We start from the raw sequence: 25,676 nt of genomic DNA on the forward strand, positions 1-25,676 counted from the left end.
CCAATTTTTGTATTCTTCCCACATCCCTATTAAGACCCTCACAGTTTCTGTCATGAGACCACACACCAGGAACAATTAATAGTGGTCACTTAACCAAGCAGTCATTGGAATATGGGAGGGAATCTTGGCAACCAGAAGAAACCAACATGGTCATTGTGGTGAACTACATATACCTGTCTGGACATGCCCCCTCCTCCTGACTGCTCCTGCGGCTCCTCCCACAGATCTCTGTATAAAGGCGATTGGAGGCACTGCTCCTCCCTCAGTCTCCAGAATGTTGTGTGATGGTCTCTTGCTGCTGATAGTGCTCTCTTCCAGATAATAAAAGCCTATCTCTCACCTCACGTCTCCGAGAGTTATTGGTGGTGCATCAGTCATGGTGAGGTTCTTTAAACTCCACAAAGACAACACCCATGGTCAGGATTGAACTCGGGTCCGAGTGAGGCAATGGTTCTACCAGAGTTCCACTGTGCCTCTTTGAAATATTGCCCGGAATTCGCAAAACATGAAATTTCAGAAGGAAAGGATTTGGAAATCCATTTTTTATAAAATTGTTACCATTCTTTTTCACAGAAATTGATGAGGAGAGTTGTGGTGATCCTGGGACTCCATTATATGGCATAAGAGATACAGATGGATTTTCCAATGGGAACATTTTGAGATTTCAGTGTCAATCTGGATTCGAACTGATCGGAGAAAAATCCTTGCTTTGTCAAGACAACAATCAATGGTCAGCAAATGTGCCCATCTGCATCTGTGAGTATTGCTCTTATACTATACTGTATGTCATGCTTCTGTTATGCCCCAAGAGCCAGTGGAATGTAAGCCTAAAAGCTTTCTCCTTCAAAGGTTACTGTGTTTACTTGCACTTTTCTAGTTTGGACTGTTTTTGGATTGTGCTGAGGAGATCCAAGGGCCTTCTGCCCCTTCATAGTAATAAGTTAGATCAGTAATTGACATTATTTTTAGTCAACATTAAGTGAAGGGGAAGTGTCCCATTAGTTTCTAGCTTTAATTATGAGAGTGTTTTGACAGACAACATGCATGTTTGGTGTCTTTGAAATCAGTCTTTTAAATAAGCTTACAAGCCACTCATCTGGGGGTATTTAGAAATTGGTTATAAACCATAGCCTGAATGAAGCATGTTGATATGAAAATGTCATAGTCATAGTCATTAGAATCATAGAATTATAGAACACTACAGCACAGAAACAGGTCCTTCAGCCCAACTAAACCATGCCGAATTATTAATCTGCCCTATTCCCATTGACCTGCAGACAGACCATAGACATACTCAAACCATCCATGTACCTATCCAAATTTCAGTTAAATGTTGAGATCAAACCCACATCCATCAATCCACACTGCCTTGACATCATTAACTTTCTCAAAAAACCCTATCAGATTGGTTTGACACCACCTACTACACAAAAAGCTATGTTGACTATCCCTAATCAGTCCCTTTATAACCAAATACTTCTATGTCTGGTCCCTTAGAATACCTTCCAACACACTACTGATGTCAGGCTCACTAGCCTATGCTTTCCTGGATTTTACTTAGAGCCTTTCTTCAATAATGGAACAACATCAGCTATCCTGCAAGCCTCCCGCACCTCACCCGTGCTAAGAATGTTTTAAATATCTCTGCCTGAGCCCCTGCAATTTCTGCATTTGCCTCCCACAGGGTCTGAGGGAACACCTAAGAACATAAGAAATAAGAGCAGGAGTAGCCTCCACTGTATCATTGGGTAGAGAATTCCATTGATTCACCATTCTCTGGGAAAAGCAGTTCCTCATCATCTCTGTCTTAAATCTACTCCCCTGAAGCTTGAGGCTATGTTCCCCTAGTTCTTGTCTCACCCACCAGTGGAAACAACTTTCCGGCCTCGATCTTATCTATCCCAAAAATCATATAAAGGATAGGTAAGATAGAGGCAGGAATGTTGTTTCCTTGTCAGGTCCTGGAGAGTTATAAACCCTAATTTTTCTCAACATAATAAACACCTCCTCCTCTGTATAGGGTCCACAACCTTGCTGCTGCTTTGCCTCGCTTTTATAGATTCTGTGTCCATCTCCCAATTAAGTACAGATGCAAAAAAGAAAGTTGATTTAAGATTCGCTTCATCTCTTTTGACTCCATGCATAGATGCCACCACTCTAATCTTCCAGGGGACAAATTTTGTCTCTTGCTATCCCTTTGATCTAAATAAATCTGCAAAACCCCTTGAGATTCTCCCTCACCTTGTCTGCCTCATGCCTTCTTTCAGCTCTCCTTCTAAAGGGTTCTTTTGCATTTCCTATACTCCTCAAGTACCTCATTTGTTCCTACCTGCCTATGCCTGCTATGCACATCCTTCTTTGATCATTAGATGCAAAATGTTCTGTCACCTACCCTGTCTCATTCCCTAATTGGAGATCTAGTACCATACTCTCTCTGGTTGGGGCCTCTCTATGTATTGATTAAGGAAACTTTCCTAAACGCATTTGACAATTCCACCCATTCAGCCCTTTTACAGTATGGGAGTCCCAGTCAATATTTGAAAAGTTAAAATCATCTACTATCACAACCTCATGTTTCTTTCAATAATCTGCAATCTCTTAACAAATTTGTTCCTGTAAATCTTGCGGTTGGGTAGTCTATAATATAATTCCTGTAATTTGACCATTCCTTTCTTATTCCTCAGTTCCACCCGTATAACCTTGGTAGACAAGCTCTCCAGTTTGTCCTGTCTAAGCACTGCCTTGACATTCGACCTGATGAGTAATGCCATCTCTCCCCTTCTAATCGCTCCTACTCTATCATGTCTGAATCAATGCCTGGAACATGAAGCTGCTAGTCCTGCCTTCCTGCAACCAAGTTTCACTAATGGCTACAAAGTCATAACTCCATGAGCTGATCCATGCCCTAAGCTCATCCACAATGCTCCTTGCATTGAAATATACACAACACAGAACATGAATCCCATCATGCTTAATCTATTGATACTTTACTTTGTATGTAGGCCAAACAACATCTTTCCCCACAACCACTCCACTATCTGTTCTGACTCTGGTTCCCATCCTCTTGAACACCCCTGTGCAAAGATATTAGACCCCACTCCAGTTCTTTACAGGTCCCACCTTCCCTGGAAGAGCGAACCTAAGATCCAAAAATCTGAGGCAAGCCCTCCTGCACCATCTCCTTCATCATGTGGTAAATTCTATCATCTTTCTTTTCTCCCTCACTAGCACGTGGCACACATAGCAATCCTAAGAATACAACCCTCAAGGTCCTGTTCTTAAATTTAGCACCTAACTCCCTGAACTCAATTTGCAGGACCTTGTCACCCTTCCTACGCATGTCATTGGTACTGACGCCTGGCTGCTCACCCACTAATACTAAAGACTTGATTGAAGATGTCTGTATACTGTTTAGAATTGATATATCTCTGATTATTGCTCCAGGACATTATATTCTTAGGCTCATAACGAAGTCACTTCACCAATGAATTTATCTACCTCCAATCTCAGCATATCTTAGGTCTTTGGACTGAAACAATGTAAAAGGAAATTCAGATGGGGGTTGACAGCTTGTCTCGTGTAATGTCAAATCTGCCTGTTTCACAAGGATGTAATAATGCAGTTTTCTCTCAGATAATCTCTGATCTAGAAACCATTTTACTGCAGCAAGTCAGTTTACACTGGAGAGTTCACTTAACTAAAACTGCAAATAGCCTATTCAATATATTGACAAACACAAGAGATTTTGCAGATGCTGCAAATCCAGAGTAACTCACACAAAATTCTGGAGGAACTCAGCTAGTCCATCGGCATCTGTGGAGAGGAACATAGAGTCGATGTTTCAGTCAGAGAGCCTTAATGATTTACTTTTCCCCAGTTTTTAATAAAGGCATAAAATAATGATTGTGTATTATCCTAACGTGAAAGTCAGATTAACCTCAATGCTTACATTTGTTACTTCCACTTGTCAGACTTAGGAACATACAGAAAATAGGATGATTTTGCTCCAACCTTTAATTATGAAAGCAGGTTTGCACAGTGGAATTATGCCCACTCAGAATTGTACTCTGTCCCAACTAATTTAACTTAAAACCCTTCATAGTCATCAGAGATAAATATTCCTGCCATATGCCTAAGCTGGATATTGTTCCAAGTCCCAGTTATGGAAGGGCTTGGTTCCAATTTGTTGTACCACAAAGAACGTCTATGGCTGGAGATATTGCTTTAGCTGCCGTTTAATTGACTGCACTTTATAATTTATGTTGCAAATGCACATTTTAATGCATTAGTACAGTACGTCCAAGGACATTTTTTTTTTGTATTGTGATTTGTTCTATCACTAACAACCTAATAAAGTTCATGACAATTTCTTAAAAACTGGAAATTATTAATAGAATAAAGTCATCAACTGCTTTAAATTAAATGCCAAACAGTTTCCAGAGCGCTAAATAAGGCTACATCGAGTCATAGTAAAGTACAGCACAGAAGCAGGCCCTTTGGCCCATCTGGTCTGTGCTGAACCATTTAAAGATATGTCAACAAATATGAACAGATTACTAGTGTGACTGTGCTAATGTTTAGATATACAAGTACTTAGTGAAATAGAGAAAAGACAATAATTTAAGATTAAGTAGATTATTTTTGACAGCACCTGCTGCTTCCAAATGGACAATTTTGCAATTAACTCAGTATGGTTGTTTAATAATAAAACAATATGAAGCAACATTATCTCATTTATTTTGTATGAGCTCGTTCAAGCTTGTATGGTAAGTAAGCCAAGTTAGCCTTATACTGATATAATTATTCAGTGCCCACCTTATTAGATACAGGAGGTATTTAATTATGTGGCCACTGAGTATGTGTTTCTGGTCTTCCACTGTTGTAGCCCATCTACTTCAAGGTTTGGTGTGTTGTGTAGTCAGTGATGCTTTTCTGTTATAACACAAGGTTATTTGAGTTACTGGTGCCTTCCAGTCAGCTTGAACTAGTCTGGCCATTCCCCTCTGACCTCCCTCATTAACAAGAAATTTTTGCCAACAGAGCTGCCACTCACTGGTGTTACTGGTTTATGCCACCATTCTATGTAAGCTCTAGAGACTGTTGTGCATGAAAATCCCAAGAGATCAGCAGTATCTGAGATACTCATACCACCCCATCTGACACCAACAATCATTTGCTCCCCATTCTAATGTTTTACAACAACTGAAGCACTTGATCATGCCTGCATGCTTTTATGCATTGAGTTGCTGCTATATGATTGGCTTATTAGATATTTGCATTACCGAGCAGGTGTACGGGTTGTACCTAATAAAGCGGCCACTGAGTGTATTCTACCATCAGAACCAAATGTGTGACTCCATTTAACGGAGTATTTTAAGTGATAATTATCCCTTTCAAAGAACACTTTCAGTTACATGGGAACTACCTGATACTTTCCTAAATGTAAATTATTTGTTTACAGTTCCTTGTCTATCAAACTTCACTGCACCTGTTGGAACGGTACTCTCACCTGATTACCCTGAAGGGTACAGCAACAACATGAACTGCATCTGGCTAATCGTTGCCACTCGAGGGAGCCGAATTCATCTGTCTTTCAACGATTTTGACTTGGAATCCCAGTTTGACTTCCTTGCCGTTAAAGATGGGGAGTCGGTTGATTCCCCGCTGCTGGGCACGTTCAGCGGATCGGAGGTTCCCTCACATCTCACCAGCAATGGTCACATTCTGCGGTTGGAGTTCCAAGCTGATCACTCGATGTCCGGACGGGGATTTAACATCACATACAGCAGTATGCTCTCTCATCTGTTGTTTCTGATGATAGTGTTTAAAAATAATTTGTTTTTATTACAATGTGTTAAAAGCTTGAATACTGAAGCGAGAACATCAAATATAGAACACTACAGCACAGAGAGGCCCTTCAGCCCACTATGATTAATCCCTCCTATATAGTCTTCCAGTTTTCTACCATTTATGTACCTATCTGAGAGTTTAAGTGTCCCTAAAATATCTGCTTCTATCGCCACCCCTGGCAGCTACCACATTCTGTGTAAAAAAAAAAATTACCTCTGACATTCCCCCTATACTTTCCTCCGATCACCTTAAAATTATTCCTCTTGTATCAGCTTTTCCACCCTGAGAAATGTATCTTGCTGTCCTTTTTATCAACATCTCTTATCATCTCGTAGACCTCCATCAAGTCACCTCTCATCCTCCTTCATTCCAATTTACTTAGTTGACTTGGAAGTAGTAGGAATTCTACCCTTATTCAAAAATAAACTAGTATTAACAAGCAGAGGTGAAGAACTGAATCGTAATCAAAATCAAATCAAACCAAGTTTAATTATCATTCAAACTATACATGGATACAGGCAAACGAGGCAGCATTCCTCTGGGGCCAAGGTGCATAGCATGCATTCAAAATAATGAGATAAAAACATACACGCATCATTACGCAAGAAAACACATGTATAGTTCAAGACCCTGAGCGACATGCAAACTGATGGTATAGTTCCCAGCAATCCAGCCTGTCATTCCACCAGTTGAACACTAGAAGGCGGCACTGAGAGGAGAAGCCAGCCTCCAACTGAGCATGGATGCCCACTACACTGCCCTGATGTCTCCTCACCCGGTCTGCGGCTTGAGGCCTTATCCTTGCTAAAACTGAGGCTGCACCGCTGATTTGTCACCTGTCTCACCACCAAACAAGTGAAACAGGCCTTTTATAAGACATGAAACCTAATTTTATAACTTATTGCCTAAAGTAGGGACAGACTGAATTATCATATTGCACACCTCTATCAATTCACTCCTCATCGTTCATCTCTCCAAAGAGAAAAGCCCTAGCTTGCTCATCCAGCCAGCTTCCTGGTAAATATCCTCTGCACATCCTCTGAAGCTTCCACATCGTGCTTATGATGAATTCACGACAACTAAGCAAAATATTCCAAGTGTGGTCTAACCTGGGATTTATAGAAGAAACATTAGAAAAATGCATTTCATTATGATCAACTAATTCCTTCAAATGTTTGTAGCTAATTCAAAAAGTTTAACTTCAAAGAAGCTGTTTACATATCAAATATGAATGTAAGGTGTTTTCATCTCTATCTACCTTAATGTCATTTGCAAGGAAGAGAAAATCAGTAATGGCAACTCAATATTTACTTTGAAGTAAATTATTATTATAATGATAATTTTATTAATAAATTACATTTGACTTAAGTTGTTCTCCGATCTTGGCAATCCATTTGCAAATGTTTCATCACCATATGAGGAGACATTATTTACGTTCTGTTCATTTGTGGGTGTGTCCTTTATATACTTACCAATCAGCTGACTGTTCGTCATTACTGAAGCTCAGTTGTGACGAAGGGAGGAGGGCTCATCACTGATTGATTGGGTGGCAAACTCTGTACATTGTCTGGAATTTTGCTTGCATAGTTGCCTGCAACTATCCAAGAACATCAACTGGCTACAGGAGAATTCCTAGAAGAATGGTTTTCAGCAAACAATTCTCCAAGCAGACATGTAGACCTCGATCCCATTTATGAGCCAATGCAGGCAAAATTACAATTGTTCGGAGAACAACATAACCCAACCATCAACCACCCAAGCTACACATTTTCCAAATTATTTCCAATAAATTATCTTAGCTAACCTTTCTATGCTGGTGTTAATGTTGCAGATAAACCTCCACCAACCCAATCATTATCATTGTTTTACTGCATATTAATTTCATCAACATCTGGGTTTTTTTTGGTTTAACTTTGCTTGTTTTTATCCCATTACACTGTTGTCCGTTGATTATCAAATGACACACAATTTCAAGGAAAGTTGCCCTCACATACCTTCAGAAAGGAAATGAGGGATTTTCAAAAAACTACAGGATTTACTTTTTCTGGTTCTACATATTTGGTCATCTTTTATATCTTCTCAGATTTTCTCTTTCCTTTAGCCTGGCCTGCTGGATATGTCCAATGGCCCTCCATTTCACAACTTATACGTTCCTGTGTCCGTGTCCTCACTCCCTAACTGTCTTCAGTTTTTATCCTTCAAAAGCAAAAGACATTATTCTATCCTCCCCCACCCCATTTGTCCCCAGTAACCCACTAATCACATGACCTCACTTATCCCTCCAGCCATCTTGTCCTCTCAGGATATTCCGTTTGACCCATTCATCTTCCCTATAGATTGATACCACCTTGATTTCTCTCTTGACCAGTTCTGATGAAGAGCATAAAGACATGAAGACATTAATTTGGGTTTGTTACCTAATGGTTCCACCATTTTCTGTTTTAATTTTATATTAAAACAACATTATATCCTTGATAGAAGACACCACTAAAAGGATGTCATTGATGTGACTGGATTTTCTAATGTTATATTAACTCTGACATTTGTCAACTTGATTTCTATTTAATACTGACAGTGCGGCCAAAGGCTTTACTTCTTAATGTTTCTAGTTCTCTTCCATTCGATTAAAGTAAATATAAGGCAACTTTTCTTGTTATGGATACCATCAGACTAGAAATCATATTCTGATCAGTTTCTTGAAAGAGAAGTTATGATATGCATAATTAATGTATGCATATTAAATAGGATAATGTGAGGCTTTTGTATTGAACATATAGCTATGCATTTGGGCATGTGAAATCTTAATATTTATTTCAAGAGGAAGTGAAAATAAAAGCAAGGATGTAATGTTGGGACTTTAAAAGGCATTGGTTTAAATGGTTCCATTTAATATCAGAGAATGTGCACAGTATATAACCTGAAGTTCTTACACTTCACAGACAACCGTGGAACAAGAAGCATTATAGAATGAATGATGGAAGCATAGGAACCCTAAAGCCCCCACTACTACCTCCCTTTGCACAATCAGCAGCAGAAGCAGAGACCCTCCCTCTTCCCCCACTTGAAACACTGAATTCCCACCATGCAAGCAGTAGGAAAAGCCTCCTAAGAGATGTTGATCTAGAGGCCATCAGAAACTACAGTCCATAATCCAGCACTTTGGTATCTTAGACAGGCTCTCTCTGTCCATCAAGTCAGAGCACATTTGGAGTATTATGAGCAATTTTGGGTCCCTTATCTAAGAAAGGATGAACTGCAATGGCTAAAACAGAGAGTGGAAACTTGTTAGATTTCTAGAAAATAGAACACATTTCCTTTTCAAAATCTTATATTCAACCATGGCACTCCCTGCACTGAAATGTCCGTGCATGCATAAAATCTGTAGTGAAATTTGAAAACAAAAGCATATAATAAACTGCTAGGGAAACTCATAAACACAAGAGATTCTACAGATGCTGGAAATCCAAAAAAGCGCACACAAAATTCTGGAGGAACTCAGCAGGTCAGACAGCATCTATGGAAAGGAATAAAAAGTTGACATTTCGGACTGATACCCTTTATCAGGACCAGGAGACTCTCGGGAACTAAACAGTTAAATTTATGTTTATTGCAGAATACCTGTACTTACAATAATCTGACAGATTTAAACCTATGCTGAGACTTTTGACCATTATTGTTTCCCTTCTCCCCATAGCGTTTGGCCACAATGAATGTCCCGATCCTGGCATTCCCATTAATGGACGACGCTTTGGTGACAATTTCCAGTTGGGAAACTCGGTATCTGTTCTCTGTGAAGAAGGATTCATAAAAACTCAAGGGACAGAAACCATAACCTGTGTACTGAAAGATGGAAAAGTCATGTGGAGTGGACCAATTCCAAAATGTGAAGGTATTTGACAAAATGATAGCGCATGAGACAATTCGTGCTCGATTCATCTGACCACTCAAGCTTAACTTTTCCAGATTTGGAGGAACAACAAAGTTGATCAACTGAGAGGCATCCACATGCAGCACACAAGAAATACCTTGTTAGGAAGAGAACTTCCAATTAGGATTTGCTCCCCACACAGAGAACTTCATAAAGCAGTGGTGAGGCCTCACTTGGAGTTGTGTGAGTAGCTTTGGACCTCTTAACTAAGAAAGGATGTATTGACACTGGAGAGGAGTCAAAGGAGGTTCACAAAAGTGATTCTAAGATTGAAAGGCTTGTCATATGAAGTGAGTTTGATGGCTCTGGGCTTGTATTCATTAGAATTCAGAAGAATGAAGGGTGACCTCGTTGATACCTATCAAATGTTGAAAGGATTCAGTAGAGTGGGTGTGGAAAGGATGTTTCTGATGGTGAGAGAGTCTAATACCAGAGGACACAGCCTCAGGATAAAGGGGTGTCCTTTTAGAAAGGAGATGAGGAGGAATTTATTTAGCCAGAGAATGCTGAATCTGTGGAATTTTTTTGCCACAGGCAGCTGTGGAGGTCAAATTTTTACTTAGATTTTAGGCAAAGGTTGATAGATTCTTGATTGATAAGGGCATAAAAGAATATTGGGGCCGAGAAAATGTATCAGCCATGACAAAATGAAAGAGCAGACTTGATGGGCCAAATGGCCTAATTCTGTTCCTATATCGTATGGATCTTGATAGGTTTTAACAGCTTTCTGTTTTTAAAGGCATTTATAAAAATAGAGTATTAGCAAGCTACGGCATGGAAGTTGCCTTGAGACCCAACCAATCATCAGCTCTTCATTTACACTAATCTAACATTAATCCCCTTTTATATTCTTCCAACAATCCCATCAATTTCACCCCTCCCCCCACCCACCAGAATCTAACGCTCACCTGCACGCTGCACACTTAGGGCACTTTACTGAGGGGAATTAACCTACCAACCTGCATGCCTTTGGAATGCAGGAGGAAACAAGAGCATCTGGGGCAAATACATGTGGTCACAGAGAGGCCATGCAAACTCCACATGGACAGCATGAACTCGAATCTCTGATTCTTGCAGGATGCAACTCTACGTTCTAAATTGGGGCAAGGGAAATTTTGGTATTATTAGGCAGGAAATTGCGAAAGTTGTTTGGAGTATGGTGCAGGCAAAGGGATGCCTAGCAAGTGGGGTCCTTTACAATGTGTGATATTGAGAGTTCAATATATCCATGTTCTTCTTAGAATGAAGAGCAAGCCTGGTAGAAAACTCTGGCCAGGAGAAAGAATATGTTGGGAATAGGCAGATAAAATCAAATTTATCCCTGGAGGTGTATACAGGAAGCAGGAGAATACTCAAAAAAAAAAGCAAATGGGAGTCATGAGGTAGCTATGGCACAGAAAATTAAGGAGAACCCAAGGAGAATTTATAAGTATATTAAGGGTGAAAAAGAGAGAAAGGTTCCTCAAAGAACAAAGTGGACATTTTTTGTGTGGAACAGCAGAAGACCAGCAAATACATCAATGAATATATCCCTTCTATTTGACCATGGAGAAACACATGAAGACTTCAGAACATAAGATAGTTAATGAGGTATCAAGAGGATCATTTGCATTACAGCAGAGGACTTACTGGATACTTTAAAGTGTATGAAATAGATAAATCACCAAGGTCTGATCAGGTGTATCAAAGAAACTGCAGGAAGCCAGAGAAGAAACTGTCAAGAGTTCTGGATGAGATGCATGCATCATCATTAGAGATAGGTAAAGTGCCAGAAGACTTGCTGGTTACTAATTTTGTGCCTTTATTTCAGGAAGGCTGCAAAGAAAAACCTGGGAACTATAGACCAGTAAATTTTAAGATCTGTAACCTTTAAGTTACTGGAGGGATTGTGAGTGATAAGGTATACAAGCATTTGGAAAGGCAGAGGTTGATGAGGAGTAGTCAGCACGGCTTGGAGAATGGATGATTATGTCTCACAAATTTGAAAAAAGTTGTTGGAAAAAGTAACCAAGAAGAAAAAGGATCCCAGTGTATATTATAAATAAACTCTTCTCTGGTTTCCAGCCGGGTATAATTATTGATTACAGCTGACATTTCACTGTCAAGCTCTGCCATCTTCATCAGGGATGATGCCTAGGCATGTCTATTCTGGTGGTATTTATACCCCATAGTCCATCCCTCCTGATTGGTTAGTCCTCATCCAATCAGGTTTCTGCTGTCGCACCTTGAATTCCAGTTTTTTCTTAGAGCAAGATCTTTGTCTTGGTTAAAATTATTTTCCTCTAGTTTTATTTCAATGACTTTCTTTACCAGGCAGTCCCAAAAGCCACTGGTGCGGCACAGTAGCTTTGTGCCATCAAAGTCAATCCTATAGCCCTTGAAATGCAATGTTCTGCTACCGCTAATTTCTCTGGGTAACCCAAACGGATACACCTCCTGTGCTCCTTGATGTGGGTTTCCACCGTGCATCCTGTCTGGCTGATATACACTGCTGTCTGCATTCACAGGGAATTCTGTAAACACCAGCTAACCTGAGTCCCAGGTCATCTCTGACCAGCATAAGCTGTGATTTGAGCTTCCTTACAGGTTTGTGGATGGTATTTCTTCAGCATCCTAGCAATCCTTCCAGAAACTGTGCAAATATAGGGAAGCTGGGCTGTAGTGATGGGTTCTTCCTTGTTGTTAGGTTTCCTGGCTTTCCCATCAGCCCTTTTAAGGGCCTAATGGATTTCCTGAACTTGGTAGCCATTCTGTAGGAACGTTGTGCGTAATTGTGTTGTTTCCTTGGGGAGCCTCTTTGGGTCTGAAAAAATTTTCACACAGTTAGTCAAAGTAAAAAGAACCGTTCTACTTTGGGAGATGTGATGGTGGCTGTATTTGATGAAGTATAAGGCCGTGTAAGTGGGTTTCTGATAGACACCATGTCCGAGGCTACCATCCAGTTTTTCCGTCGTATGTGAACGTCCAGGAATGGGAGACAACCATTCTGCTCCAGCTACATCGTAAATTGAATGTTCAGATGGTTGTGGAACTTTTGGAGTGCCTGGAGTCCATGAGGCCACGCTATGAAGGTGTCATCGACATATCTGAAGAAGCACTTGGGGCAGAAAGCCGATGAAGCCAGAGCCCTCTCCTCAAAATCCTCCATGTAGAAATTATCAATAGCCAGTGACAAGGGCAATTCAATGGCCACTTTGACCATTTGTTCATAATAGTTCCTTTACAGAGGAAGTACATCAATGTAAGGGTATGTACAAAAAATTCAAACCTTGACCATGGGAGGACCATGCTATCCTTAGTGGGAACTCTCATGAACAGGGACATCATGTCAAAACTGACCATCATGTCCTCTGGGCTTAGCTGAATTTTGGTTATCGTTTTAACGAAGTCGGTCAAATTCTTGATGTGATGCTCATAGTCCCCAACAAAGAGTGACAGCATGATCATTAACTGCTTAGCTAGGTAGTAAGTTGGAGGATCTATTGCACTGACGGTAGGACTCAGGTGGCAACTCCCCTTAGGGAGTCTGTGAAGTTTGGTGCTCCCACGGCCTGAGGCACAAGTGTCATGCATATGTCTACAGTGGGATCCCACAGTTTAGTTGTGAGAATGACCACCGCTTTACTGAAGAAACGGACTGCCCAATGGCTTTTGGGACCATCTGGTAAAGGAAACCATTGAAATAAAACTCAAAGAAAAGAATGTTAACAAAGATGAAGGTCTCCCACTAAGTAAAAACCGGAATTCACTCCACAGACTCCCTGGGTCGAAACTTTAAAGATTTCTTGCCTCTCTGGATGAAAAGATTTCTCGCTATTCTCGAATTGATTGGCAAATTTGAGACTGCTGGTTGTAAATGTGCCACCCAGGGGAGACTTGATTCCTGCATCTTCCCTGCAAAGCTGTGTAAGAATTTTAAGTTTTAATGTTGGTTAGTCAGTTTGCAGGTGACACAGAAGTTGGTGGAGTTGTGGAGAGTGAAAATTGTCAAAGAATCTAGGATAAAGATCAGTTACTTTTATGGGCACAGAAATGACAGGTGGAGTTCAATCCAGGCATGTGTGAGGTGTTGTGTTTTGGGAATTAAAATGTCAGGGGAAAGTATACAGGTAATGGTTAGGATTCTTAATAGCAATGATTTATAGAGGAACCTTGGGGTCCAAGTCCACAGGATTTTGAAGATGTCAATCCATATATATAGAGTGGTGTGCAAAGGGCTAAGGCACCCAACCTACTTTTTACAGTAATGTAGTCAATTGGATTAATAGTAGGAAACAAAGCTGATGATAGAAGGTTGTTTCTCAGATGGGGGGTGGGGGTGGGGCAATACCTGATCATGTTCTTGATAGATTGGTGCTGGACCTTTATTATTTGTCATTTATATCAGTAATTCAGATGTGAATATTACTAAGGCATGGTTACTCAGTTTGCAGATGGCACTAAAGTAAGTGGTGTTATTGATGGTGAAGATGGTTATCAGGATTTACAGAGGGACTTGATCATCTGGGAAAGTAGGCTGATGAGTGGCAGATGGAGCTTAATTCGGTTACGTGCGAAGTGTTGCATTTTGGGAAGACAAATGAGGTAGACCATTTCACGGCCCAGGGGAGTGTTGTAGAACAGAGGGAGCGAGCAGTACACATACATGGTCTCCTGAAAGTCTTGATACAGGGAGACTGGGGGCAAGGTGAGGAAGATTTTTGGTATGCTGGCCTTCATCAGTCAGGGTACTGAGTGCAGTTCTGTCACTGAGATCTTTCAAGGCTGAAATCAGTAAATTTTGTCAGGTTGGATTTCAAACAACATAGAGCATAAGAACAGCCACAGACCGACATTAGAATAGACCCAGTGGAATTGTCTTAATTAACTGACTGGTGATCTGACATTTCTAAAATAAAGTCAATTCTTCTTTCTGTTAACTCTATTTGACATGGAACATTACACAACATGACATGATTGTATGACAAGAATTATCATCACATTTTTTGTACTCTTTGCAATATTTTTTGTAAAATGTCACTTTATATAACTATTTGTTATGATGAGAATTAATGACATGTACAATTGGGCTCACAGAATGTTTCCAGTCACATAAGTTTAACATCCCTTGTATTTAACTAATTTTTCAGTGATAGCTATCAAACATTCAACACTGTAGTGTACTTTTGCCTTGCTTCAGATTAGTACACATAATAGATAGAACTTATTACTTATGTCTTAAGGTCTTATGGTCTCTCTTTAGCTCCTTGTGGTGGCCATTTTTCTTCACCAAATGGAGTAATCCTGTCACCAGGATGGCCTGGATATTATAAAGACTCTCAGAACTGTGAGTGGGTGATTGAAGCTGAACCTGGACATTCTATCAAAATCACATTTGAAAGGTCATCACACAATCTTTTCTTTTGAATCTTGACGCATTTTTGAAAATAATATACAGTGTATTAATTGATGAACATGTTCTGAAGATGCTATAAGTTATGTACAAATGCTTAGTTTTGATTATTTTTTACTGCCTATTATGCTGCTGGCACCTAGAGCAGCAATGAGGGTCCTCCGCCCTCCCCCCTGCCGGTGTTCAGGGCTTCCTTCATTGTGTCAGTAGCTTCCTCTTGGTTTTCACTACTGTCAGTCATGCAGGTCCTGGGTGGAGATTCAGGAATACTGTCACACTCAAATGTAGAACGATTCTTTATTGCTGTTTCTGTAGCAGTTTTGTTTTACCAGTCAGGGTTGCTCATATCTCTTAAATATGAATTTTGTACATTGTGATTCGAAAGGATTGTTTTGTATAGCTCTTGCCAGTTCACAATAATTAAACTTTTCTGATCAGTCCATTTAAAGTCTGAACATTTGTAGTTGGTTATGGGTTAAAGGTGATTAGTCAATGTAACGTTGCTCTCCATTAATGAAACCAAGGTGATCATTTGTAACTCACAGATATATTTAAATGTCTCCATCCACAGATTTCAGACTGAAGTCAATTATGATGTTCTGGAAATCCATGATGGCCAAAACCTTCTGTCCCCACTTCTTGGCTCTTTCAATGGCACACAAGTACCTCAGTTTCTCTTTAGCAGCGCAAACTTTCTTTATTTGCTGTTTACCACTGATAATAGTCGCTCCAATATCGGTTTCAAAATTCATTATGAGAGTAAGTATTACTTATGACTACGTTCTTATATCTTTTTTGACTATAACCATTTTTTACCATAAGTGTGACCAGCAACATGGTAGCATAATTGTGTGGGTTTCCTCTGGGTGCTCCCATACTCCTAAAGATGTATGGGTTCATAAGTGCTATGTTCATGCTATGTTGGCTCTGGACGTGTGTTGACACTTGTTGGCTGCCTCCATCACATCTTCAGACCTCTTTATTGGTTTTTGATGCAAATTACATGTTTGATTGTGTGTTTTGATGCGCATGTAACTAATAAAGGTAATCTCTTCCAATTTAAAATTTGTTCCATCGAGTAACCATAATGTACAAAATACATGTTGTAACGTTTACTGCTTTGGAACATAGGAGATTGAGAGGAGATTTGATAGAGGTTTACAAAATTATGTGGGGTAGGGTCAGGCTTTTTCCACTGACGTTGGGTGGGACTACAAGCAGGGGTCATGAGTTAAGAGTAAAAGGTGAAAAGTTTAAGGGGAACATGAGGGGAAACTTCTTCAGTCAGAGGGTCGAGAGAGTTCGGAATGAGCCGCCAGTGTATGTGAGCTCGATTTCAATGTTTAAGAGAAGTTTGGATTGGTACACGGATGGTAGAGGGGTGGAGGGCTATGATCCTGGTGCAGGTCGATGGGAGTAGGCAGCTTAAGTGATTAGGTGGAGACTAGATGGGCCGAAGGGCCTGTTTCCGTGTTGTGCTTTTCTCTGATTCTGTGACTTGTGTGAATTTTGTTTCAATTAGCTTCGTTTTCAATACCTTCATGTCTATTCCCCACAGGTGTTACAGTGGATACGTATTCCTGCATGGACCCTGGGATCCCAGTCAATGGATATCGACATGGACAAGATTTCTCCATTGGTTCTACTGTAGCATTTAGCTGTGAATCTGGGTACACAATAAGCCACGAGGAACCGCTAATGTGTGAGAAAAATCACTGGTGGAATCACCCCTTGCCTACTTGTGATGGTAAGGATCATAGTTACATTTGCCACCACTTGGAAATTGCAGCCTATGAAAAGTTCTAAAACTATTACTAAAAATTCTTACTTTAACAAACTCTACCCACTTTAATACAATTTTACTATTTATAGCCTTTTGGGTTCTTTGGGTCACCGAGTGAGCAATGCAGTGAAAAAGAAAAACTACCAAGTCCAGCACAGTAGCATAACAGTTAACATAATGCTTTACAGTACCAGCGATCACACTAGACAACAAGGATTTTGCTTCCTGAGTACTTCCTGTGGGTCTATCTTATGGATTTTTGGCTGCTGATCATGAAAATCATGATGGAATTTCCCTATCAGACACCAGTTTTATTTTAATCACCAATTTTTGTTATTTCAGTTCATAATTCAGGTCAATTAAAATGTTGCCCACAGTGTAAGCTGTGAAGCTTTCTCTCTCGTCCAGGCATGCCGAGGCATGCTTAGGCAGAGCAGATGCTGCATGGCAGAACAGGTTTTAGAAAGGCTATACACTTCTGTGAAAGATTTTGATATCTGAGACAGATGTTTCCCAGAATAACAGGTGCCAAGATGAAGGAAGGCATTTTTATTGGTCCACAAATCAAACCCTTCATCAATGACAGGCAATTCAAAGAACTTCCAGTGGAACCAGAGAAATTCACGTGGAAGGCATTCAAGGATGTTGTTGAAAATTATTTTGGCAACTACAGAGCGCCAAACTGCATGCAACTGGTTGTTACCTTGCTTCAAGCATGCAAAAGCTTGAAGTGCAACATGTCATGAAAGATTCATTTTCTGCATTCCTATTTAGACTTCTTCCCTGCAATCTTGGTACTGTCGGTGATGAGCACGGTGAAAGGTTTCACCGGGACATTGCGGTCATGGAGAAATGGTATCAGGGCAACTGGAATCCATCAATTTGTGGAGTTGAACTATTGCAAAATGTCAGTACATTACGCAACTGAACACATTACATTCAAAAAAACTTAATTGCTTGTTTTTCCAAGTTCCTATGAGATACAGCTAGTCTGAAATTATATTTGTGTTCGGCTTCAAGTGTCTATCATAATCAAAAAAATAAACATTCTGAGGAAAGAACACTTGAGAAAAAAATTTGTTGTCCTGTGTCATCGTTCAGGATTCAATTCTCACTGCTGTCTGGTAGGTTCTCCCTGTGACAACGTGGGCTTCCTCCAGCTGCTGTGTTTTCTCCATTTTCTCCCACATTCCAAAGGTGTACAGTTAGGGTTAGCGAATCATGGGCATGCTACGTTGGTGCTAGAATGCAATGACATTTGTGGATTGCCCTCACCTTAATCCTCCGACTGTGTTGGTGATTGACGCAAGTGATGCATTTCACTGCATATTTTAATGTTTCGATGTGCATGTGACTATTAAAGCTAATCTTTAATCTCAATATTTATAGCTTTTTTTTGGGGGGGGGCATATGTTTCACCAAGTGAGCAGGTAGTGGGGAGGAAATACCACCAATCCTAATTAATCTATTGTAATTTGTAATCGGAAGACAAGTATGCCTATAAGATTACTCAGGAGAGCAATGTTACTGTTGCTGTCAATTTATCACTGTTAACTTGTGTCATTGCTGTAAGTGTACAATAATTCCTTTTTTTGACATGATAATTTCAAACCATGGCAAGAATATAACATAATTTAAAAATATATATATATATATGAATCTCTCCACAGAAGACCACAATGCTGGGTTTTTGAAACAGCTCAGTGCTGATTGTGTTTGTAGGCAGTAGCCTGCACTGGGTGGATGGAACCAAGATTTGATGTGTGGTAAATTCTGACTTACCGGACACTCCTGGTAGGCAGGCAGTGACCTTGATTCGTTAACTTGTGCAGAGCCTGAGCCTGGGTTCCTCACAGGTCGCTGAGGCTAATTGGCTGCTCTGTGCCTCTACCCACCCTCTAACTGCCGGTCAGATGATGAGACAGGTTTGGGCCTTGTGCTGAGTCAAGAGTCAAGGGTCACAGCAGCAACTGCAAGGCACATTGGTGAAGGTCACAACATGGCAAGCACCTCTAAGTACATCGCTAAGAAAGGTACTGCCTGTGCCTTGAATCTGATATCCACATTGTGTCACAGCAGGGATCAAGGTTTTCCCCAATTATTATTAATGTTTGCATGAGCCACATCTGGCCTGTTCACTGAATCCTTTTCTAGTGTCATATAGTGTCATATAGGCATTCACCTACCTCCACTTTCTCTGAATTAAACTTTCAAGTTATTTGAGAGTCAGACATTCTCGTCATTAAATGTTTTGTGATGATGCTTTAAACTTCAATCATATAATGGCTGCAGAGATTCTAGCTAAGCGCTTCTTGTCTGGACCGCCTGTCCAATCATGGTGTTCTGTATTTCCCATCAGCTTTGCCATTCACTTTCTTGGCAGAGCTTCAGTCACAGTTTTCAAAACTGTTTATAAAGCAAAACTTGGTAACTCAGAGTGGGAATAGGCAGTTTTCCAATGCCACAGGCTACAGACTTTGTGAGTTGAAAGAATGTGATGATGCTATTATTCCTTCGCTGTGCATGTGCCCCCCAGTGTTAAATTTAATAACCGCAATGTCAGGGGCTTCAGTCTCGTTTTCTAAGTTTGTATTTTTTTTTAATATGAGGAATCATATCAAAACTGTTCACTTACAGATTTCTGCATCATTAAAAAATAAATTTGGAGACAATTGGCAAGAAAATCCTGGGGCCATCAACCCTTATGGTGATTTCTCTCTAGCTGAACCACACTAATGGTGTTCACAGACACGTGAAGACATTTCAGGAATGATCCTTCATTGATGTCCGTGAAACTCGAAAAGTTGCTGGGTGGTCTGGGGCTAACTCAGAAAGGAACAGACTCTGACTCCATCACTTCCAAAGCTGGAGATGCTTTTCACAAGTTAATTTTTCTCTCAAGCCTTGATGCCCAGCGAACATTGGAAAAGAACCCCAAGCCTCACTCATCTGTAGGCTTCATCCTTCTGAAATGTACTGGTTAACTTGCAGCTTGAGTCGGCAAAAAAAAGAGAGAAATGCAATGTCAGTATTCATTTTCAGTGTAATGTAAAGCTGAGGCTTTGTAAGGCATTGGTTAGACCGCACTTGCAATACTGTCGGCCCCTTTTCTAAGAAAGGATGTGATGGCATTGGAGAGAGTCCAGTAGAGATTTGCAGGAATGATCCAGGGAATGAAAGGGTTAATGTTTGAGGATCATTTGATGGTTCTGTGCCTGTACTCTTTGGAGTTTAGAAGAATGAGGGGGATTCCTTTGAAACCTATTGAATATTAAAAGGCCTCGATAGAGTGGATGTGAAGAGGATATCTCCTACAGTGGGGGAGTTCAAGACCGGAGAGCACAGTCTCAGAGTACAAGGATACGCTTTTAGTACAGAGATAAAGATGAATTTCTTTGGCCAAAGGGTGCTGATTAGTAAGGTGGTCAAAAGTAACAGGGAAAAGGCAGGAGAATGGGGTTAGAAGAAATAATAAATTAAGTTTCAATAGGTACATTTAGTGTCAGAGAAATGTATACAATATACATCCTGAAATTATTTTTCCATGATTCTTTAGTCATGATGGAATGGCGGAGCAGACTTGATGGGCTGAATGGCCTAATTCTGCTCCTATACCTTATGGTCTGATGGACTTTGACACCAGTAAACTGGCAACCTTGGAGGGCTTCACCCTCACCGTCTCTGATAAATGACCTTGTTTAAGGTGAGGTGAGAGGAAGGGGGAGATCTTTCTTCAGAGTTACAGGATGCTTTATTACAAGCCTGAGATTTGGTACGTATCCTGGTTGGTCTTGAGACTGATTTCAGCAACAACTTCGGTGAGAGTCCAATATAGCATCATAATTTCAGGCTGAAGTTAAAACCACCACACCTGGCAGGACGTTCCACAGGCCCACCACACTCTGTGAAAAATACTTACTTTGACATCTGCTCTATACTTTCCTCTAATCACCTTAAAATTACTCCCCCTTGTATTAGACATTACTGACCTAAGAAAAAATCTCTGGCTGTCTGCTCAATCTAAGCCTCTCATCATCTCGTACACCTCTATCAATTCACCTCTCATCCTCCTTCGTTCAATTTCCTGAGTTGATTTGGAAGCAGGAATCCTACCTTTATTCCAAAATAAACTAATATTACCCAGCAGAGATGAAGAGCTGAATCCTAATTTTATAAGACATGAAACCTGGTTTTATAACTTGTTAGCTGAATTAGGGATGGACTGAATTCAGGTTAGACAATATTAAAGAAATGCCACTTCCTTGCATTTTATGTAATCTGTTCTCTCAGTCAATACACAGGTGGAAATAAGACAGATTGTTAAAAATAGTTCATCAATTTCATTTGATAACAAGGTGTTTTTCATTGTCACCAGCAACAAAAGCCATAAGCATTGAAAAAGATTTCTTTCAATATATAATGGTGAAGCAAGCTTTTTTTTTTGCTTCCCATAGAGCTTCATCCAGTTGATCCTCACCTAAACCTATCAGTATAAACCTTTATTCCCTTTCCCTGCCTAGTCTCTCCTTACAAACAGTTCTATTCAAAATAAACTTATTATCTAAGTACATCTATGTCGCTCTATACAACCATGAGATTCATTTTCTTGCAGGCATACTCAATAAATCAACAGATTAATAGCCATAACAGAATCGATGGAAGACCACACTGACCAGCGTGGAAAAGACAACAAACCGTGCAAATACAAAAAGAAGGAAATAATAATAATTAATAACTAAGCAATAAATATCAAGAACATGAGATGAACAGTCCTTGAAAGCGAGTCCTTTGGGAGAAGCTTCTGCACTTTCACCCATTTTTGAGTAAGGAAGTTTCTTTTGAATTCTGTGCTGGATTTCTTGATGACTAGTGGCAGCCAGAATCGATCAGAATTCTTTATAATGCTAAAGACCTTCATTAGGTCCTTGCTTCAAACATTTCTCAAGGAAAAAGATTGAGCCTATTCATTAGTTTCTGATATATGCCCTCTTATTTCTAGTATCAGTCATTTAAATCATCTGTGTCTGGGCATTTCTATAAGAATACTGCAGCTATCACTGTACACAAAGTGATTTAGCTAATGTTCATCAACAGGTTGAGCATAACTTTCATACATTAAACTTCCATCTTTTTATTAATAAACGTTGGGAGATGGTTTGCTACTTCTAGCCTTGCTGACCTATGGTGTAGGTTTCAGCAATTCATTAATGTTGTTCATGGAGTTCATTTATGGAGCTTATGGAGCAAAATCTGGAAAAGTGTGAAGTGATTTTTTTTAGAAGATCAAACGAAGGCAGAATACAAGGTCAATGGCAAGAATCTTCAAGAAACAAAAGGATCATGGGATGCAAGTCCAAAGATTGCTCAAAGTTGCTGCACAAGTTGACATATAGTTCAGAAGACATATGGTGTGTTGGCCTTTATTCGTTAGGGTACTGAATTCAAGAGCCATGAGGTAATGTTACAGCTCTATGAAACTCTGATTAGACCACAATTACAGCATTATGTTCAGTTCTGATCACCTCATTATAGGAAGGACATGAAAGCTTTAGAGAGGGTGCAGAGATTTACCAGGATGCTGCGTGATTAGAGAGCAAACTTTTGAGGAAAAGTTGAATGAACTAGGACACATGGAAGAGAATAAGAGCTGGCTTGATGGAGGTGTATAAGATGATGAGATGTATAGTGTTATGATACCAGCCCCCTCCTTCCGGAGAATCGCAAGATCGCTATTAATTCGGGTCTTGAACCCAGGAAATGAAAGACAATGCAACGGATTGTGACCATTGTTCTTAGAGACACCTGTGTGGATAGCGACTCTATACTACGTGCCAGCTATCATGGCTACATGGACACCCTCGGGCAATGTGGGGTGGGGATTGTATCACCCTACCTTGATTGACATCTACAACTGTGCAAGTCAAGATAAAAAGGGGACTGCAGGAGGCAGTACCCCAGCGACGCACCAGAAGGAGACACCATCGCTCGTCGCTCCCGTGAGGACGGGAAGCTGTTCGGGAGCCACGTGTGATTCGGTTCCCCTAGCCTGGGGAACGAGTGGCTGATAACACCGAAAAGGACTTCGAACTGACAACGGGGAACCCACGTTCCCGATTCAACGATTTGAGTCCAAAAGGCTGGCAAGTTTATTTTCTCTCTCCAACACGTGAGACCCAGCAGTCCCCAAGAAGGCTAAAAGCCTGCATGAACTCCAGAGACTTTGATATTTCCATCGGACAATATTTTTACCCCTAGACAAATGATAGAGCTACTTCTTATTGTTGATTATTACTATACCCGCACTTTAGATTGAGTATTGACGACGTATGTTATCTGAATGTTTGTATTAACCTTACTTTTGTGCCCCTTTATAAATAAAAACGTTTAAAAATAGTACCATCAGATTTCAGCGGACCTCTCTATCTTTGCTGGTAAGTGACCCAGTTATGGGGTTCATAACAATAGATAGAGTGGACAGCCAGCACTTATTTCAGTACAGCAATGGCTAATACTAGAGCGCATCCATTGAAGGTGAAAATGGAAAGCTTAGGGGAGTATCAGAGATATATTTTTTTTAACATAGAGTGATAAATGATTAGAATGCACTTCAGGGTGTGGTCATAGAGGATGCTACAAGAAGAACATTGAGGGTTGTGAAGGTGTAGACACATGAGGCTGTGGGCGAATTTGCCTCTGTACTTACCTTTCATAAACTTGTTTCATTAACGGCCCGTGGTTATAAATCTGGGAGTAGGGGATAAGGGTGGTTGCCCCTTATGACACGAGATGTGCTTTTGTAGAATTTCAGGCAGGTGATTTTCTCTTACTGAAGGAAAGGTTTATGCCCTTAAGGGGTCTTTTTATATTTAAAACTTTCTTAATAGCTTAGACAGTGTTGGCATGTTTCTAGCCTACTTTCCATTTCTCTCAACATTGCGAAGTTAACTTCAGAATTCACCAAATCTAATCCTTGAAAGTTTCACTTAGGTTGAGCACATGGTCATCATGTCCACTCATCTTAATTGGTCAGACCAGAAGTAATGGGGCTGATTTTCTGTATTTACAGTCCGCATGTCTTTGTGCCTTTGTCCTACATTTGGATTTTAATGCCCTTGATACCCCAGAATCCATGAGCACATCCAAACTTCTCTTAATTGTTGAAATCAAACCTGCTGGCAGCTCGTTCTACACTCTTACCACCCTCTGAATGAAAAGGTTCCCCTTAAAATTTCACCCTTCACCCATGGCCTATAGTTCAAATCTCACCCAACCTCTAGGGGAAAAGCCTGTTTGTGTTTACCCTATTTGTACCCTCTTAATTTTATGTAACTATCAAAAATACCCCCATTCTCCTACACTCCAGTGAATAAAGTCCTAACCTATTCAACCTTTCCATCCAACTCTTGTCCTCAAGTCCCAGCAACATTGTTGAATGTTCTCGCTGTACTCTTACAATCTTATTGATAACTTTTCTTAGGTCAGTGAGCTACGTATACCTCATACATTCTTGGTGTCATTCTCAGGGTTTAGCCAGTGGTGATATTTGCATCTTGTTTTACGCTTGACTGGTGACCTTGGTGGCTTTTTTAGAAACGTCCCTCTTAGTAACTGACTGGATCACACCAGCAGCCCTTCTCTAGACACAGTGTTCTCTATTCACCTGCTTCAGAAATAAAGTGAAGGATGCAATTTCCATTGGCTTACACAATATACGGTACTAGCGTGCTTCAAAACGTTGGCATAGAACTGTATTTATCAATGTGGAGCAGAGAGTGAATGTGTCAGTCTGGCAGGTGCAAAGGATGTTGGGAATGGTGAGGGCAGAGCACCACGGGATGGGTGTGGGACAGGCGGCAGAGAATGAGTGCCAGAGGCAGGGTAGGGGGTGGCAAGTGTCCAGACACACCCAGCCCTGGGACACCAGGCAAAGTTGTTTGATTCCACAGAATTAGTTTATTGATCATTACAGAATGTCTCTCTGGTGCTTCCTGCTCCCTCCCCTCTCCCTTCCCCCTTTCCCAATCATGATTCCCCTCTGCTTGCTCCCTTCCCACTTTCAGTCCGCAATAGAGACCCATATCAGAATCAGGTTTATCATCACTCACATATGTCATGAAATTTGTATTTTGTGTGTGTGGCTGCAGTACAGTGCAATATATGAAATTACTACAGTACTTTGCAAAAGCCTTGGGCCTATTATTATTATTATTTAGGCCTATTATTTCTGCACAGTGCCATAGAGTAAAAAGGTGTTTACTGAATCTACTTTACCTGACAAGGTAGTGGTGCCTTCCAATATGTTAGAAGCACAGAATGAAGTTGAAACTTTGTACAAGACGTCTGTTGAATTCAGAAATAGTTTATCAGAAACTTAATTGCTAAATTTTGAAGCTTTCTTGTGCACTGGTTGTACACTTAAAGGTTTTCAGCTGAATCTTATATGCACAAAAAGATTATGCGAGGTGTATGAGGTAATGAGAGATTATGAGACAATCATGAGGGTGCCAAGGGATTGTTTAGCTCATTTAGCAGAGGTTCTAACAGACATCTTCAACATTTCAGTGCCCGAGAGAGTGATGGTAACTGCCCCAAACTGCATGGTGGAACTGACTGCAACAATCATGAATTGCTTTGAGCATCTGCTTTTGGATTGCATTAAATCCCATCTTCCCACTAATTTGGACCTTTTCCAGTTCACTTATCACTTGAATTGGTCCTGCGTT

General features: G+C 40.4%; 1 protein-coding gene across 1 annotated transcript in view; it reads left to right on the forward strand.

Moving 5' to 3' along the window:
* Window positions 1-25,676, forward strand: part of csmd3b (CUB and Sushi multiple domains 3b) — a 2,154,916-nt gene that overhangs the window by 1,590,231 nt on the left and 539,009 nt on the right. Inside the window, exons 13-18 of the mRNA XM_073038951.1 lie at window positions 574-756; window positions 5,462-5,788; window positions 9,545-9,739; window positions 15,021-15,159; window positions 15,742-15,929; window positions 16,729-16,917. Of these exons, the coding sequence (XP_072895052.1) occupies window positions 574-756; window positions 5,462-5,788; window positions 9,545-9,739; window positions 15,021-15,159; window positions 15,742-15,929; window positions 16,729-16,917 (1,221 nt within the window). The remainder of the gene's footprint in view (window positions 1-573; window positions 757-5,461; window positions 5,789-9,544; window positions 9,740-15,020; window positions 15,160-15,741; window positions 15,930-16,728; window positions 16,918-25,676) is intronic.

This window comes from Hemitrygon akajei, chromosome 1, assembly GCF_048418815.1.
Source record: "Hemitrygon akajei chromosome 1, sHemAka1.3, whole genome shotgun sequence".
Lineage (NCBI taxonomy): Eukaryota > Metazoa > Chordata > Chondrichthyes > Myliobatiformes > Dasyatidae > Hemitrygon > Hemitrygon akajei.